The following is an 18,584-nucleotide window of genomic DNA, read 5'->3' as shown; positions in this document are numbered from 1 at the left end:
CCGTTAGTTTTCACACCCTTTTGTTTTACACCTCTTTGTTTATATAAAGTTGCAATGTTTTGATCCAACAATTGTGTTTCTTCGTTTTACCCCTAGCTTTCAATGGTTGCACTTGTTAGTTTTTGCACCTTTTTGTTTCACACATCTCTGTTTTCACACTCTTTGTTTTTATATATATACATATTTTTGTGGACTTTGAAAATAGTTTTTGTTCTTTGAGTATGATTAATGATCTCACCCTTTGTTAATGATCTCAAAAGTTGCAAAGTTTCGGTCCAACAATTGTGTTTCTTCGTTGCACCTTCAGCTTTCTATGTTAGCACCCGTTAGTTTTCACACCTTTTTGATTTACACTTCTTTGTTTATATAAAGTTGCAATGTTTTGATCCAACAATTGTGTTTCTTTGTTGTACCCCTAGCTTTCAATGGTTGCACTTGTTATTTTTCAACCCTTTTTGTTTCACACTTTTGTTTCACACCTCTTTGTTTTCACATCTTTTTGTTTTTATATATATACAGATTTTTATGGATTTTGAAAAGAGTTTTTGTTATTTAAGTATTATTAATGATCTCACCCTTTGTTAATGATCTCAAAAGTTTCAAAAACTCGATCCAACAATTGTGTTTCTTCGTCGCATCCCCAACTTTTCATGTAGGCACCCGTTAGTTTTCATATCTTTTTGTTTTACACCTCTTTATTTATATAAAGTTTCAGTGTTTTGATCCAACAATTATGTTTCTTCGTTGTACCCCTTGATTTCAATGTTTGCACTTGTTAGTTTTTGTATCTTTTTGTTTCACACCTTTTTGTTTCACATGTCTTTATTTTCATATTTTTGCATCTCTTCGTTGTATCCCCATCTTTCAAAAATCGCACCTATTAATTCTTTCACATTTTTTTCACACCTCTATGTTTCAAAAATCGCACCTTTTTGTTTTATACCTTTATTATTTTTATAAATTTTGATAGAATAATGATTTAATTTTTATTCTATGTGAATATCTTTCAAAATTGATTATCTGAGTATAATTCAGTAAACCTAGATTTATATATCTTTAACATTATTCTCTTATTGTCACTGAATCGATTTTTCATTTTTATATATATAACAAATATTTTATTTAACTAATTTAGTTAATTCATCTTAGTCATTATTTATGACTTTTATATTATACAGTTAAAAAATTACCAAAAACATTTTACTCGAAATATGAAATTAACAATGTTAATCATTTCAAGTTTTCACTTTTCCGTGCGGTAACGCACGGGCCAACATCCTAGTAAGAGTAATCGAAATTGGAAATTTAATTTGCTTTCGGCAGACATTAGAACATCTTTTCTCTAGAAGACTATAAAACAATAAATTTGGATATATGCTAACTATAATTTAATCAAAAAATAGATAGTAATAAATTAAATTTATTTAATAAAACTAAAATATTAGTTAAAATGGTATTGATTTTTTTAATAGTCTTCTATCTAGCTCAATATACAGATGACAAAAAAATTAGTAAAAAAAAATATTTTAATATAATTGTAAATTCAGATAAAATAAAAATTTCTCTATTAAATAAGTATTAATTCTCAGGAAATCTCTATATACTTATTTAAACAATGTTGTTAAAGTTTAACCCTACCATCATGTGTCATATTACAAAAAATGTCATTACATTTTAATTAATATAATAACTAACAAAAGAAAAACTTATATTAGTTTATAAAATAATAAAACAATATTTTCGAAATTATTTAATAATATTACTAACAGATTCTATTTATTGTTTCAGAAATTTTAGGAAACAATAAAAAACTATTTAAAAAACTATAAAACTTAATTTTATTTATAAAACTAAGATTATATATTCATTTAATAATGACAGATATATTTTAAAACTAAGATACAACATTGCTTAAATTTTAAAAATATCTCTATATACTTATTTAAGCAATGTTAGAACTTTAACCAATTTTGATTTGACATATTACAAAAAATGTTATTGCATTTTAATTAATCTAATAACTAACAAAAAAAAAGTTTATATTTGTTTAAAAAATAATAAAATAATATTTTTGAAATTATTTAATAAAATTATTTAACAATATCTATGTATTGTTTCAGAAATTTTAGGAAACAATAACAAACTATTTAACTGGCTAAAACTTATTTTGTATACACAATATTTACTATATAAACAATATTAAGTGTATAATGTTGACAATATACATATAAATAATCTAATTATAGTTTTCACATATAAGTTAATATATAATAAAATGTTATATCAATAATTGCAATGGTGTTAATATTAACATTAATCACTATTGTAAATTTGGTATATTAAGATATCTAAACATGATCAAATCGGTTTGTAATACTAGATCACAGGTCAATACATGTTTTGTTGGGTTTTTTTATATAGAATTTACTGAATTTATAATTAACGAATTTGATATTGCACCCGAATAAAAATAGTAGTACCGACTACAGATCAAAATCGAAGTATGAAACTAAGTAAATTTAATATATAATTTTATAAAATATATAAAATAAATATTTTTCTAATATTATTTTGTAACATAGAAATTCAAATTTACGTAAATATTTTCCAACTGTACAGCGTGGGCGACTATCTAGTTTGTTGTTATATTTTAATTCTTAATTTTAACTTAGCCTAAGCACGATAAAAAAAATCCTCTCTTCTCTCTCTTCTCTCACGAGGTGTCCAGCGAACAAACACAACCACTTTTTCTTCTTGTTTTTTCCGGGCCGCCGGCGTTTGCCGGTGGTTCCTATTCAGTTTTTTCATTATTTTTCTTCTTATTTACTAATAACTAGTATGGGATTACATCAGATTTGTCGATTAAATTTCTTCTTCAGGATGGCAGTGATGTTTGTGATCGTTTTCCCAACTGAGACGAACGGTTACCAATTTTTTTCAAAACCGTTGCCAGATCCGAAATCAGAAGCACCTTTCCCAGAGATGGTTACATCGATTGATTTGATTATAGGTCTATGTGCTCTACGATGGCTAATTGCAGTTTGTTTTCTCTTTCTCATGGTGATGGTTGTGTTGGTGACTGTACCAGCGAATTGGATTGATCAGATTCAGAGTCAATCAAGACTGAGTTTGTTTCCAACGACATCAACAATTAATCAAACGCAATCAACTTCGATTAGAGTCTTTTACTTTGGTGATCTGAAACGAAATCGTTTCTGGCTTATTTCTCTGATAGTGGAGCCAATTATTGCTTGGCGAGTAAATGTGAATTCTTTTCTGGATTTATTCAAGTCAAGCCCGTGATCTCCGTGAAGAGTTTGTCTACTCTCCATGATGACCAATATTTTCAATATTTTTGTGCAGAAGGAATAAAGCATAAGATTCAAAGACTATATTGGTGTTTTGGTCGGCGAATATGGGATCCCGGAAAGGCAAGTCTACATAGAAACAACAGTAAGGTGATGTGTGAAACTAATCGGCAGCGAAGTGTATGGCATCCCAGAAAACATGATCAAGATCCACTTCAAGCAACATATCAGTGTTTATGTTTAATCAAAGTGATGCAAAAAGCATTTGGGAGTTTCATCTATAAGGTGTTAGCCCTTAACGAGTATATTAATAAGAGACTTTACAGATTTCATCTGTTGCCTGTAAGGCTTTCGTTTGTAAAGCAGTATTACTTCCACTTTTTCATCGAAATTGTGTTCAATTTCTTTTATTTGCTTCAATGGTTGTATTTGGATGGATGTATAATGTATCATGTAACAATTTTATGATATAATAAAATTGATTTGCCGTTAAAATGTTTTTTTAACTTAGCCTATCGCATTTTTCACATCATATTTACGATTTATCTACTTTTAGTTGTTTTACTCCTTTTTCTCAAAATTAATATTTTTTTGTATTATACATATATGCTTTCATCTAATAAATGATAAAAGGAGTAATATAGTTAAGGTTTGAATGGTTGTGGAAGTTGAGTGAAGAAATCTGTTTGTGTGTTTAACCTGTTTTCTATACCATTCATAAATTATATACCGTAGTGGTGTAAACCGAGAAAAATAGTAGAAAATTGATGTAGACTGTACGCTTTTATAAGTAATAAACTAGATTTGGATCCGTGCTATAGCACGGGTTGAAATATATTTTATTATTTTTAAAATATTATATATGTAATTGTATATAATATTATTTGGATGCAACTCATACAAATAATTTTTATTGTAAATATTATTCATGGAATGTAAATGTATTATGTAAGTCTTATATTGTTAATTTTAACCCGTGTTAGAGTATATAAAATTATTAATCCGTGCTAGAGTGTGTCCAGCAACTTCTGTGCTAGAGTATATAAAAATTTAACTCGTGCTTGAGTTTGTAAGTCTTAAAATTATAATATAAAAACAAAATTCAATCTGTGCTCTAGCATGGTCCTAATTTTTATTGAACGTTATGGTTTATCAATAAAATCTGTGGAAAGTAAATTTCTAATATTGTGTTTAAAGATCTTTGGAAACAACTTGATATATGACTAAAATCTTCTGAAAATACAGTTTGAAAGATCCATGATTTTATTTATTACCATTAATATATCAATTATCAATTTGGAATATCTCCAATTAAGGTTGCACCCAATATTTAGGTGTAACCATTAATATATGAATTAATCTATAACCTATCTATAACCTATTTGTAATCATTTATAATTAATTAAAAATATAAAGTCTACAAAAACTATATTGTGTACTTCTTTTTATTAAAAAGGAGATCATTTGAAATAATTCCGCGATTATAATTTTAAATTAAATAATATAATTTAATCACTATAATATAAACTATATTGTGTACTTCTCTTTATTTTATATTATAATATAAATAATATAAACTATGTTATGTACTTTTCTTTTATTAAAAAGAAGATCATTTGAAATAACTATGTTGTGATCTTCATGATATATTTGCTCCACGATTTTGGATTTATTATTTATTATCTATATACTCCACGATTTATGGATTTATTATTTATTATCTATATATAAAGAGTTATCTTATGAAAAGTACAGGGTTAATGTATATCTTATATATAGCCTATTAGTATGCATTTGTAACCATTTATATTTTTTATAAAGTCTACAAAACTTAAGTTGTGTACTTCCCTTTTAATAATATAATTTAATCACTATAATATAAACTATATTGTATACTTCTCTTTATTTTATATTATAATATAAATAATATAAACTATGTTATGTATTTTTCTTTTATTAAAAAGAAAATCATTTGAAATAACTATGTTGTGATCTTCATGATATATCTGCTCCACGATTTATGGATTTATTATTTATTATCTATATATTCCACGATTTATAGATTTATTATTTATTATCTATATATAAAGAGTTATCTTATAAAGAGTACATGGTTAATGTATATCTTATATATAACCTATTAGTATGCATTTGTAACCATTTATATTTTTTATAAAGTCTACAAAACTTAAGTTGTGTACTTCCTTTTTATTAAAAGGGAGATTAAGTGTGCGACAAATTGTTTTCCATCCTTTCATAGAATAGTATAATATGCTAACGGTTCAATGTATACATTACAATCAAGTTAATTATAAAAGGTTATAGTCTTATTTCCTAGTTTAACAAAAAGAAATAAGCCAACCCTACTAAAAGATACAAATATGAAATATCTACAAGAGAAATATCTTTTTCTTTCATTTCAACTTTTTTTGTTCTTCTATCTCTTTCTCTCTCCTTTTCTTCCACACCCTCATAACTTTACCCAAGACTTCTTTATATATAAAGGGATATAAAACCCATTTTGTCATAAAAGATCATTACTCATTAGACTTTCCCACTACCCATTCTCATTCCCTCTTCAACCAACATTCAGAAAGAAGCAATTTCCCTTTTTAAAAATCTTAGTTACTCAAAGAGTTAGAAATGGCGAAGATTGTAGGCATTCTTCTTTGTTTAGTCATTGTGGGCTTGGATGTAGGCGCTGCAATCCTCGGAATCCAAGCTGAAGTCGCCCAAAATCAGGTATTATATATGCATACACATATACTCTATCAGGTTAATTAAATGGTTTTTTTAGAGAACCTTGGACCTCTTGCATATGCTAAGACCGGTGTGATGTTGCATATGTGGATGCCAGGTGAAGCACATGAGGCTATGGTTATTTGAGTGCAGAGAACCGAGCCAGGACGCGTTTAGGCTCGGTCTAGGTGCAGCCGCGATATTGGTAATAGCTCATGTCCTACTCAACTTGGTCGGAGGCTGTCTCTGTATTTGCTCTCAAGACGAGTTTCAAAGATCTTCTTCCTCTAGGCAAATCTCTATGGTTTGTCTCGTCCTCACTTGGTACGTTAATAATACAACAAATCTAATCTTCTTTTGGGGCATTAATAATAATTGTATGGTCCAAGTAAAATAATGACACGTGAATGATTGGATATTTGTAACCACAGGATTGTATTCGCCGTTGGATTCGGGAGTATAGTGATCGGGACGATGTCGAACAGTAAGTCAAGATCCTCTTGTGGGTTCACACATCACCATTTCCTCTCCATTGGAGGGATTTTGTGTTTTCTTCATGCCCTCTTCTGTGTTGCTTATTACGTTTCTGCCACTGCGGCCAAAGACGAAGCTGCTAAGTGACGACAAAGTGGCACGATGAATGATGGTTCACAGGTGGGTCCTTGTCCTTGACTATATTTATATTCCTATGGTAATTGTGTAAAACTGTTTACTACTATGTACTGTATTAATCATTTAACCTAGTTTCTATTATACTATTTGCTTTATTTGAATTCGTTTCACTTATTTCGAAGTCACTTTTGTAATTTGGAGAGCTGTGTCATTTTGACTAAAAAATGAAAGCTTTTGTGTCACGCTCTGTTGTCACATGTGGGGTTAAAATGCACTAATGATAATGATGTTTGGTGGAATCTTGTCTTTGCTTCGTTTCTTGAAATTAAGTCAGTACTCTCGTTCTCTCTGTTTCTCATACACACACACCAATGTGAATCCTTGGTCACGGGAAAATTTAAAACTATCAAAACTTGAATTCTAGAAAAATAGAGTAATAATAAAGAAAAAGAGTATCAAGTAACACTATGGAGTAGAAAATTGCACAAAGCTCCGGCCTAAAATCCGACCAAAAGAGTAGTTCTTATTCCTTTGAAGAAAACTGCTTTTTGATGTTTTTCAAAATGTCTTAAGTTGTCAAATCTTGTTAGAGCTAATAAATATTTTTTATTTGTTGTGTAGTTCATGTTCACCCTTGAGAGTTTTTTTTGTTTGTTTTTTTGAACCAATCTTCACCCTTATAGTCTAGAGAGTTAGAGTTTAATGTTTATAAGAAGAAACTAGTGCTTCAAACGTAGATCATAGGATGATATATTTACTTTTATATATTTATCTCAAGTTTACATATTTACGTATTCACTTTTTCATATTTTTTACATATTTATCTCAGAAATATTGTAAGCTAGATTTTTCGCTAAGCATTCTCTAAGACTTCTTCCTCAAGAATGTGCTTCGCAGTCTAGACAGTACACTTTCATAGGGTCTAATACTCGTGTCTGTCTCTTCCAGCCATGGAAATGGATCAACTGGTTCTGTTTCTTCCATAAACGTCTCCACTGATTCATCGTTTCTCGATCTTTCCAATGGAAACAGCTTGTGATTGTACCTTTCAGGCTCTGAACAATACTCCTGAAACATAAAACAAATGCAACGTCAAAAAAATATATGAATGAATCTTAAATCAAAGACAGTTTTCTAGGAGGGGCTATTTGATTGCTTACTTGGTTCGCGTGCATTCGTTTCAAGAACATTTTAAACGTTGAGAAATTCGGTTCGCTGAGAAGCTTATCAGATAATCGGAGATATGTGAACCCAAACATCCTCGGTTTACCATCTTGGTTAATCCCATTAGGCCGTGCATTTAGTATAATCTGGTTATATCCATCTCTATCGAATCTCGGCAGCGCATTTTCACCCGCAACTTCAATCCCTTCACTCCATCCACAGCTCAAAACCTTCAAAATGAAACCATTCTAAGTAACATACAAACAAGAGTGTTATTTAATGAGATCTATTTGCTTACTTGCTGAACAAGTTCTTGAGGTCCACTCTTAGCTTTTGCTGGCTGCTCTGTGTTTCTCATCTCTAGACAAGTAAAATTCAAGATAGCATGGTGTCTACGCAACATTTTCGCAATCGCACGATACCCGTCTCTGTTTTTGAGATTGTAATAACCCGCTGTAAGTTCTGCAGCATGACTTTCAGTTTTGTACCACCAATGGATTCCAGAGACCTGATAGATAAATCAGGACGACACAAAATAAAAAACTATAAAAATCTTGATCATGTTTCTAATGCATTAAGATAAACCCTACAAGATTTTGATTTACTTTTGCAGCTAACTTGAGTTTACACCCAAGAAACACTTTATTAGCTTCATCAAGAATCTGATCACCATGGAGAAGTAACCTTTTGGAGTACCATGACAAGAAGAATTTTCCTTGTTCCTTAAGGTAAGTCCCATTCGAGTACTCAAAAAACTCAGTTTCTTCTGGAATATTATTGTATTCCCCTGCATTTTCTGGAAGTTTCCACTCAGGATGCCCAATTCTTCTAACTTCCTCTTCATAATCTGATCTAAGATACTTGTCATAACACTGTGAGATTGAAAAAGAGCAAAATAACATAAACTTATAAAGCTCTGTTTTCCTTTTTACCAAACCCTAAAGTAATTAAGAGTTTCATTTTCGTTTTTTCTTACTTGAAATTCTCCAATTCCTGGAAAAACCCATCCTTGAGTCTCACTGTAAGAAGGATATCTAAGCTCTCCAGCAGGACCAAGCCCTACTTCAATGTCTATTATGACTCCAGAGCTAATGAAATCTTCCATGTTCTCTCTAAAGCTCTTCATGTAGTCTCTGTACATCTAACGAACAGAGCAAAGATTATATAAATATACAAAGGAAACTGTCCTAGGGTTTCAAACTCAAGAGTTTTTTCATACCTCAACAGCTGTTCTTCCTTGGAAAAGAGACAAGTTATCTACAGAGAGAGACAAACACTCTTTGTTTCTATTACCACTCTTGTTCGTATAGAAGATATCTGGATTCGAATCTCCGATTTCGAGCACCCATTTCGGTATCGGGATGTTCACATCGTCTCCTATGTTGCCTCCACATCTATGAAACGACATTATAGCTTGTAGTTTCAGTCCAACGCTTTGCACGATCTCAAACAAGTTCCTGTAAGCACTCCATTGGTATTGCTTTGGACCTTTTGCTTCAACGATTCCCCACCATACATCAACCATCACTCCATCTACTTGACTCTGTTTCAGTTTCTTGAGCTGTTTCTTGAGTTTCTCTTCGTTTTCAAGAACGTTGTCGTTCGTGATGACTCCAAGCTGAAGCATGACGTACACTGGAACATAGTTGGTCAACATTTTGTCTTCATACGCCGTCGTATTGAACTCGGTCGCCTGTGTTTTCAAGCTTAAGGATTCACAAAAACACAAAACCTTAGAGTTTATCTAGAAAAAGCTCAAAGAGTCTTGTTATAACTAACTTTTGGTTCTGTTGTAGAAGAAGCAGTGGCTTGAGACGTTCTTAAAGATCTCTTCTGGATTGAGAATCTCCACTGGACTCGTTTTTTGCTTTCTTCACTTTTCACGAAAATCGAAGATCCTTTGTGGAGATTTCTTCCGTTGATCAGATTAGGGTTCATCAATCCTACTACGCTTGTCATGGTACCTTGCACTTGAAGGAACTACAAAAATCCTTTACTGGATCATTATGATCAAACACAATTGTTTTGTTTTCTATATTTCTTTTTATTTTTTCCAGTTATATTTTATCTGCCAATTTTCTGGCACGTTCGTATGCTATCAACAAAACGTGGCCATGATTTTCTTGCCCAATTGATTTTTTTTTTTGAATTTTTGTATTTTTGTTTAGTCACGTTTCTGTTCCTGATTTTGCAATTTCTCGGGAAATAGAGGAATGAATGATCATTTTCATATTTAATAAATATCTATGTGATATTTTTTTCATTTGCTTATATGACCTTATACTAATATTTAATCTGTGTATAATTGCAAGATCAGGTTGCGGCATCTTTTAGAACCCACGCCATAATTCTTCTACGGCTTCCATCAACAAAGCAAGACCCTTCAAACACAAGTGAACCTATTTGACCATTGTAGTTGATCAGATCTGTGCATGACCCAATTCTGTAATGAAAGCTGTTTTTTTCGTTGCTTTAATTCTCAGACCTAACATCATAGCAAACGATCATGAAAACTCGGAAAGATCTATTGATAGATGGATAAAACAGAACACACCATCAATGCAACATCCGATCATCCTCCATGAAGAATCTTCATGTCTAGCTAGTGTCGTACCTAATCAATCTTTCATTCCACATTATATATTTTCTAGTATAATCAAGAAGGAAATTTTCAAATTAAATCTAATCGCAATGATGCTCACGCTAAAGAGTAAACAAGTAAAAATAGGAATCCACAAGTGAAAACAAAAATCCAATAAGATAAAAGGACAGTAATAAAACCCTGCAAGGACCAGACTAGCTATGTGACAACTACCTCAATTTATAAAAGTCCTAAGTAAAACATTGTGGCATAAGCGTCACGTCCTCTACATAGTCTGTAAAGGTGAGAAGTTCACGATCCATATTCGGTTTCACTCCTTGGATTTGAAGTTTTACGGCTGTCTTTTTATCGACATTGTAGTAGATAACGTAGAAAGGCCCAAATGTATAGGACGGGGACAAGACAATTTCATTTGTCAGGGTCAGTCCAGCAAAGCTAAAATAGTTCGTTTCAACTATACTTGGCCACAAAGCGGGTAGTACGTATGTATGCTTCCACCATTCCTGCTTTTCGACATCTTCTAGAACATACATCATTATACTTTTACTTGTTCTACTAACCGAGCTAGACCCTTCAGACGACACAAGTGAACCTAATTTGCCATTGTAGTTTACCAGAGTTCCAACACGGAAATTTTCCACGTCATCAACAAATCTGAACTTCTCAGTCCTGACATCAAAGCAAACGACTATGGAATCCTCTCCATACATATCGTTAGCAGCTGTGTAATACAAAACACCACTGATGCATATCTCTTTACTCTGAAAAACATAATGGTGTCTGCGACAATCTATCATTCTCCATTCAGGTTTCCTAGTTCCTAATGTTAGAACTTGATGCTCCTCAAAAATCACGTCTCTTCCATTGACTAACCATGTCATGGACAATACCTTGTAGATTTTACCTATGGGATCATACCCTAAATAGCTATGTACCCCAACCCTCTTCATTGTCTTCACCTTCGGTAAAAGAAAAGACTGTCCCGTGCAAGGGTTACATATCACCAGCTCCAACAATGGATTTGTCCTCCCCCTTACGATCCGCTCACTTCTAAAACAGAAGAAGCCATTGACAGGACAAATATTAGCATAGCGACGATGAAAAGAAAAACGTGTTCGATAGTTGACTGTTACAGCAGCAGGCGAGTTGTTCTTCTCATCTGGATTATTTTGAGGCTGAGGTGACGAGAAGAACAAAATACTATCGTATCCTTTGAAGGCGAACAATAGCCGCGGACGAGCCGAAGATTTAGTCAAGAACAACTCCGTGAAATGGGGAAGTGCAAGTGTGGAGGCCCATTGCTTCGATACGCAACGACATCTCGCTATAGCTTTCGCCGGCAATCTCAAAAGTATTTCGATGAGGAGATCAACGTGGATCGGCCCTGACCCTGAGCTTTTTCCTCCATTCATTGAGGTCGTATTGCCATACAATAAGTTTACAGCCCTAAAAGTGGTTAGGTTCGGCTATCCTCCGAGACGCTATGCCGTACAATAAGTTTAGAACCCTAGAAAGAGAGTAATCTACACTTCCACGATTGTAGGAGGCCAGGTCAACCTTGAGAAAGAGTACGACCCTAAAGTTTATCTCAATGGGCTGAGACGTAGTCAAACATGGAGCCCCTATAAGGTGAGATTCTTTAATCCATAATTTTTTTTTTTTAAGTCTGGATTTTGAGAAATAAGTCCTAACGTCGACGTCGTCACGTTGAACTATGTATGTCCTCTGTTTTTCCCAATTCATTCATCATGATCAAAATTCTTCTACCCAATCACGAACAATATTTTTTTAGTTAATATGTAGTTGAAAAAAAAAAAAAAAATCACGATGACAAAAAAAAAGAAATCATGTTGAGAAGAAAACAGAACACCAATAGTTTTTTGAAAAAACCAAAATAATGTAACCAAAACAAACATAAAGTAGTATTATTACAAAAGTCATACGATCCCATCCATAGGAATTGACGAGAACCAAAAGATAAAAGTAGCTTTTGGTACAAAAGATAAATAGTAAAGTCTTAACTACAACAGTAGCTCAAGATTAACGTTCTCGACATGGTCTAAACGGGTGTAAACCTTACGATTCTTACCCGCTTCCAGTCCATAGAGTCCAACTCTTACGATCGTCTTTCTCTCGATATTGCAGTAGACAACGCATGAAGGCATCATACGTTCTATCCAGAACACAAATTCATTTGTTCGAGTCACTCCAACAAAGTGTACCTCGGTATTTCCCACTATATCTTCCCACAAATTAGGAGGAAATACGTATGTATGCTTCGACCATTCTGGCTTTTCGGCATCTTCTAGAACCAGCAACTCAAGACTTCCATCAAAATCAAAATCCCACTCAAATAAACCTAATTTACCATTGTAGTCTATAAGATATCCATCACGCGCTGCTCTATAGACATCTTCGACGACTATAATAGACTTAAAACTTTCAGACCTTACATCAAAGCAAACTATCATGCTATCCCCTGAAGACCTATTTGTAGCTGGATAATACAAAACGCCATTGATGCATATACTTTTACGAGGCAAATCATGAGGTATGCGACAGTAGATCATTCTCCACGAAAGTTCTCGAGTCCCTAAAGTCAGAATTTGATGCCCACCACACGCCCATGTATATTCATGACGCCTGGTCATGGACAATACCTTTAACTGTTTATCAACTGGATCATATCCCAAATAGCTTATCACCTTAGTTCCCTTTGTCGTCACTTTGGGTAAAGGTAAGGACTGACCGGTGCTAGGGTTACATATCACCCGCACCGTTTCCGTCCTTCCCCTTGGGATCTCCTTAGTATAAATAAGACAGACCAAGCCATGAACAGATTCACTCATTTCACAAAAAAGACCATCAAAGGAGAGCTTCATATGATAATCAGCGACTATGGGAGAAGAGTTCTCATCCGGATTTTGAGGTTGAGGGGAGGAGAAGAAACAGAACCTGCCGTGTTTTTTGTAGGCGAACAATATCTGTGGGCGAGCCAAAGATCTGGTCAAGAACAACTCATTGAAATGGGAAAGGCGAAGTGTGGAGGCCCAGAGCTTCGATACGCAGCGACATGCAGCTACAGATTTCGCCTGCAGCCTCGAGCATATGTCGATGGTTTGATCAACTGGGATGTGTGGCGATGAATTTTCTCGTTCGTTCTCTGGTCGTGCATTGCGTTGGGTGATGGTAAGACGATCCTCCGAGACGGTTTTTCGCCGTTTTCTCATGGCTGACGGCGACTTCGGCTCTTCTCTTTCACTGTTTCAAAGGGAATGACCTAATGGGTATAACCTAAAGCTTATCTATACGGCTAGAGATAGTACAAACTGATAGAGATAGTACAAACTGATTTGTGACAATGCTTTGAGAAGGAGCCCATGTAGCCTAATATGGAGGCTCAAATATTACAAAGAAAATTATAGATGGGCGTCTTCTTTTCTTAGTCGCTCAACTAGCGACAGCGACAAAAAAAAGTTAAAGGCCCGGCCCAATCGACTATCGCGGGCGATAAGATAACGTTTTTAATAAAACTATCATATTATAAAGATAGTGTTTCATGATGTTATTAATACTTTGATTTCTTGTAGTGCCAAAATGATTTCATTTTTCATCGTAAGTTCGTAACCGTAAAACTAAAGCTGTTTAAAAATTTTACATTACAAAAAAAACACAATGAATAATGATCTCTCTAGACACTGATTTAATAATTGTTCTTTGTTGTCGCGTTAGTTTTTGTGTGTCGTTGGGAATGTTTTTTTGCCATTGAAATAGTATAGTTTTTAGGTCATCAAGCTTGGTTGTGCGACTGTTAAATAGTTAATATACTATCTCCGTTCCAAAGTATAAGATGTTTTAGATATTTTATTTTAGATTAAAATATTTTACAAGTTTCTATGTAAATTTTTAAATGTATTAATAAACTTTTGATCAATATATTGAATCTATTCTAACTAAATAAAATAATAATTTAATTAAAGAAAAATAAATTATCCCGGTATGATGGGTACAAGTGGAGCAGGCAGAGGGAAGCCTCTTGGTTTGGTCTTGTAGATTTATCAGAAGAGTTATGAACATGAGAAATCGAAAATTATTCACAGAGAAGAATACAAAACATCACTAATAATAGAAAAAGACATTGTAGTTAGAGGAAACAAAGTGTCTATTTTGTTAGTATCTATATATAATAGCAAATCCATTTTTTTGTGTCAACTTTTAATCTAACAGATAAGATTGGTTCCAGTTTTAATCTAACGGTTTAAAATTATTAATTGTGTCTTTTCGTCGCACCCCCATCTTTTCAAAAATCACACCTCTTAGTTTTTGCATCTCTTTGTTGTTCCTCCTGGTTTCAAAAATCACATCCATTCATTTTTACACCTTTTAAATCACACCTCTTAGTTTTTGTATCTCTTTGTTGTACCTCCTGGTTTCAAAAATCACATCCATTCATTTTTACACCTTTTAAATCACACCTCTTAGTTTTTGTATCTCTTTGTTGTACCTCCTGGTTTCAAAAATCACATCCATTAATTTTTACACCTCTTAATTTCACATCTCTATATGTTACACCTCTTTGTTGTACCTCTATATCTTACACCTCTTTGTTATACCTATTATTCATGTCTTTTCATTACACCCCCATCTTTCAAAAACCACATCTCTTAATTTTAACACCTTTTAAATCACACCTCTTAGTCTTTGCATCTCTTTGTTGTACCTCCTGGTTTCAAAAATCACATCCATTAATTTTTACACCTTTTAATTTCACACCTCTATATGTTACACCTCTTTGTTGTACCTCTATGTCTTACACCTCTTTGTTGTACCTATTATTCATGTCTTTTCATTACACCCCCATCTTTCAAAAATCACACCTCTTAATTTTAACACCTTTTTATTTCATACCTCTATGTCTTACACCTCTTTGTTGTATCTCCATGTTTCTCATCTGTTAATTTTGACACCTTTTTATTTTACACATCTATGTCCTACACCTCTTTGTTTATTATATATTAACTTTTTTGGACAACATAAGTTTCAAAAATTGTTTTCTGAGTACTAAAAGATTGTTTAATTGAAGTGTTTTTTAACTAACAAGCATCAATCTCTACTTCAAGGTAATTTAATATTTTCACTGACCTGTAGTGTTTCTTCGGTTAGATTATTATTATTGTTAGTCGACACTACTAAGTTCATACATTAATCTTAGTTTTGTAAACTTTTAGTCTCTTCAATATTTTTAGCCTTTTTGGTTTTCATGTTTTTGATTCTTTGAATAAATACGCGTGCTATATTTTTTTGCATGGCTAATGTTTTTAATTCTCAATGTGCAGATTTTATTTTTTGACTTTCTGGAAAAACCAAAACCAAGATACGAGAGGCACGATGATATGCAGTGATGCTAAGCCAAATTTTTTTAACAAACATGGTATAATTATAAATTTATATATGTTCTATTATTTAACCTATTTTTTTTTTAACAAACATGGTATAAATGTAAAAATCGTTTTTTAAATGTAGGATGTCCATTAGATATAAATGATCCAGGTTAGTTTCAATTCTTTTGTAAGTAAAGTTTTTAAAATTTTAGTTGAATTTTAATTTCTTATACTTTCTGGGTATCAAACATTTTGACAATATATAGAAATATTACAAGTGAGCATGGAAATAGAGAGTGTCGAAAAAAAAGTCAGACATACTTGTGACAACACAAAATCAAATTCTAGAAAGCGTAAGCACGACCAAATGACAAGTCAAGTTAGAAAGAAAAGATCTACTAAAGGTAACTTATTTATTCTTTGATAACTTTCTAATTAATCTGTATATACAATTTTTTAAAAACATAATGTATAACAGTCACTTTAATACCTTGAGAAGTTTCTAAAGTCACGATTTATTATGTTTCCTTTTAGTTTAAGTTATTGTTTTTGGTATTTTTACTTTATTATATTTAATTAGCTATCGTTACTAATTATGTTTAGTCGGTTGTAAGAGTTCTCTATATAAAAGGTTCACAACCAAGCCCCAAGAATTAACAACTCTAAGAGAGAATTAGGGTTAAAAGGGAACTAAAGCTTGGAGCTATAAGAGATTAGAGGAGATGACTGAAAGGGATTTGCGTTTCTTCAAGGAAGATTTTAATATCTCTTACAAGGGTTCGAGGATTCCTCGTCCTATGAGGAGCTGGGAAGAGAGTAAGCTTACTTCTGAGCTTTTGAAAGCTGTGGAGAGAGCTGGATACAAGAAACCTTCTCCTATTCAAATGGCAGCTATACCTCTTGGACTGCAACAGCGTGATGTTATCGGCATTGCAGAGACTGGTTCTGGTAAGACTGCTGCTTTTGTTTTGCCTATGTTAGCTTACATATCTAGATTGCAACCCATGACTGTAGAGAATGAGACTGAGGGACCTTATGCTTTGGTTATGGCCCGGCCCCTACCAGGGAGCTTGCTCAGCAGATTGAGGAGGAAACTGTTAAGTTTGCTCATTATTTAGGGTTTAGGGTGACTTCTATTGTTGGTGGTCAGTCCATTGAGGCACAAGGGTGTGAGATTGTGATTGCCACTCCCGGTCGTTTGATTGATTGCCTTGAGAGGCGGTATGTTGCGTGGAACCAGTGCAACTATGTGGTTCTTGATGAGGCTGATCGGATGATAGACATGGGATTCGAGCCGCAAGTTGCAGGTGTGTTAGATGCGATGCCTTCTAGTAATTTGAAACCCGAGAACGAAGAAGAAGAGCTTGATGCAAATAAAATTTACAGAACCACATGTATGTTCAGTGCTACAATGCCTCCTGGGGTTGAACGGCTTGCTAGGAAGTACTTGAGGAACCCGGTTGTCGTCACCATTGGGACCACGGAATTGATTTCGCAACACGTGATTATGATGAAAGAATCCGAAAAGTTCTTCAGGTTGGAGAACCTGCTCGAAGAGCTGGGTGATGAGACTGCCATTGTGTTTGTTAACACCAAGAAAAACGCAGACTCTATTGCTGAGAATCTGTACAAGGCTGGGTACCATGTCACGACCTTACATGGTGGGAAATCACAAGAGCAGAGAGAAATCAGCTTAGAAGGTTTCAGAGCAAAGATATACAACGTTCTTGTTGCAACAGATGTTGTTGCACGTGGAATTGATATTCCTGATGTGGCTCACGTTATAAACTACGACATGCCTAAACATATTGAGATGTATACACATCGTATCGGACGTACAGGGCGTGCTGGGAAGAGAGGTGTTGCGACTTCGTTCTTGACTCTTCATGATACCGACACTACAAGAAAACAGGCTAGAACTGACAAGCAGATCCGTCAGTTTCCCGTCAGAAACAAAGATTACTGACAAAAAACTGACGGAAACGTCCATCGGGTACAGATTGTCGGAAAAATATTTCTGTCGGTAATCTGTTGGATATTTCTGACTGATTTCCGACGGACAATTACCGACGGATTACCGACGGTACCTATTGTCGGTAATTCTGTCAGTAGCTGTCAGTCAGAAATCCGTCGGTAATTGTCAATCAGAAATCTGTCAGAAATGTTTTTACCGACGGTTTACCGACCGAACTATATTCGAAAATATCCACCAAATCGACGGTATAACCGACAGTTTAACGACGTTTCTGACAGATTTCCGACAGAACAGTTCCGAGAAAACTCCATCATTTCCGACAGATTTCCGACAAAATTTTTTTTTTTGTTTTTTCAAAAAAAGTAGAATAATTATACAAATTTGCATTAAAATTGAAATGCTTATATATTTAAATTCAGAAACTTAAAACAAATATTATAAAAACCAAAAGAAAGCAAATTAAAATTCAAGAAAACCTAAAAACCGGAATGTCGTGCCCGTGTCTCACTCATGAACGCTGCTAGCTCTGCGTCCCTCTTCTTGTACTCCTCGTCCCTTCTTTTGCATAGCTTGTTTTTGTTGGAACTCTTGGGTGGGAGCAAATGAGGTCTTCTATGATCTGAAGCAGATGCTTGTTCAGAGCAACTGTTGGGTGCCTCCTGAGCTGGCGAGGCATGAAGCATCCAGATTCAAACCTGGTACGGTTCCTGATAGACCCCCCAAGACATAGTGACGTTTACGCTTTGGGATAATTATGATGTCAGTCGCATGTTTTATCTTTATGATTCGTAGTTTGATAGCAA

At 33.7% G+C, this 18,584-nt stretch overlaps 4 protein-coding genes and 1 pseudogene across 5 annotated transcripts; 2 read left to right on the top strand and 3 right to left on the bottom strand.

Annotated features, from left to right (window-relative positions):
• On the top strand, positions 5,727-6,901 carry LOC104786365. Its single transcript, XM_010511756.2, has 3 exons — positions 5,727-6,050; positions 6,166-6,371; positions 6,479-6,901. Exons 1-3 carry the CDS (start codon positions 5,952-5,954, stop codon positions 6,666-6,668), a joined length of 495 nt encoding a protein of 164 aa, XP_010510058.1. The 5' UTR covers positions 5,727-5,951; the 3' UTR covers positions 6,669-6,901.
• LOC104786364 (beta-amylase 6) lies at positions 7,383-9,873 on the bottom strand. 2 transcript variants are annotated; one of them, XM_010511752.2, is made up of 7 exons: positions 9,603-9,873; positions 9,043-9,516; positions 8,800-8,964; positions 8,429-8,695; positions 8,122-8,331; positions 7,820-8,053; positions 7,383-7,727 (listed from the first exon to the last, which is right to left on the bottom strand). In XM_010511752.2, the coding sequence occupies exons 1-7, from the start codon at positions 9,780-9,782 to the stop codon at positions 7,524-7,526; spliced, it is 1,734 nt and encodes a 577-aa protein (XP_010510054.1). In that variant the 5' UTR covers positions 9,783-9,873; the 3' UTR covers positions 7,383-7,523. The 2 variants fall into 2 exon arrangements, with proteins under 2 accessions (XP_010510054.1, XP_010510055.1); XM_010511753.2 differs by having other exon boundaries at positions 9,043-9,529; positions 9,603-9,694.
• On the bottom strand, positions 10,656-11,837 carry LOC104789084 (F-box protein DOR-like). The gene has a single exon (XM_010514832.1). It carries the CDS (start codon positions 11,835-11,837, stop codon positions 10,656-10,658), a length of 1,182 nt encoding a protein of 393 aa, XP_010513134.1.
• Positions 12,284-13,774, bottom strand: LOC104786363 (putative F-box protein At2g19630). Its single transcript, XM_010511751.2, has one exon. The coding sequence runs from the start codon at positions 13,653-13,655 to the stop codon at positions 12,447-12,449; it is 1,209 nt and encodes a 402-aa protein (XP_010510053.1). The 5' UTR covers positions 13,656-13,774; the 3' UTR covers positions 12,284-12,446.
• On the top strand, positions 16,511-18,511 carry LOC104789083 (annotated as a pseudogene).

Source organism: Camelina sativa, chromosome 5 (assembly GCF_000633955.1).
Source record: "Camelina sativa cultivar DH55 chromosome 5, Cs, whole genome shotgun sequence".
Classification (NCBI taxonomy): domain Eukaryota; kingdom Viridiplantae; phylum Streptophyta; class Magnoliopsida; order Brassicales; family Brassicaceae; genus Camelina; species Camelina sativa.
This window is presented reverse-complemented; position numbering and strand designations above follow the sequence as displayed.

Coding starts and splice junctions, on each gene's coding strand:
- LOC104786365 (XM_010511756.2), top strand. CDS start 5,952: ATGGCGAAGATTGTAGGCATTCTTCTTTGTTTAGTCATTGTGGGCTTG. Junction 6,051..6,165: donor CTGAAGTCGCCCAAAATCAG/GTATTATATATG, acceptor TGTGGATGCCAG/GTGAAGCACATGAGGCTATG. Junction 6,372..6,478: donor GTTTGTCTCGTCCTCACTTG/GTACGTTAATAA, acceptor TTGTAACCACAG/GATTGTATTCGCCGTTGGAT.
- LOC104786364 (XM_010511752.2), bottom strand. CDS start 9,782: ATGACAAGCGTAGTAGGATTGATGAACCCTAATCTGATCAACGGAAGA. Junction 8,965..9,042: donor AAGGAAGAACAGCTGTTGAG/GTATGAAAAAAC, acceptor TCTGTTCGTTAG/ATGTACAGAGACTACATGAA. Junction 8,696..8,799: donor CAGGAATTGGAGAATTTCAA/GTAAGAAAAAAC, acceptor TCAATCTCACAG/TGTTATGACAAGTATCTTAG.
- LOC104789084 (XM_010514832.1), bottom strand. CDS start 11,837: ATGAATGGAGGAAAAAGCTCAGGGTCAGGGCCGATCCACGTTGATCTC.
- LOC104786363 (XM_010511751.2), bottom strand. CDS start 13,655: ATGAGAAAACGGCGAAAAACCGTCTCGGAGGATCGTCTTACCATCACC.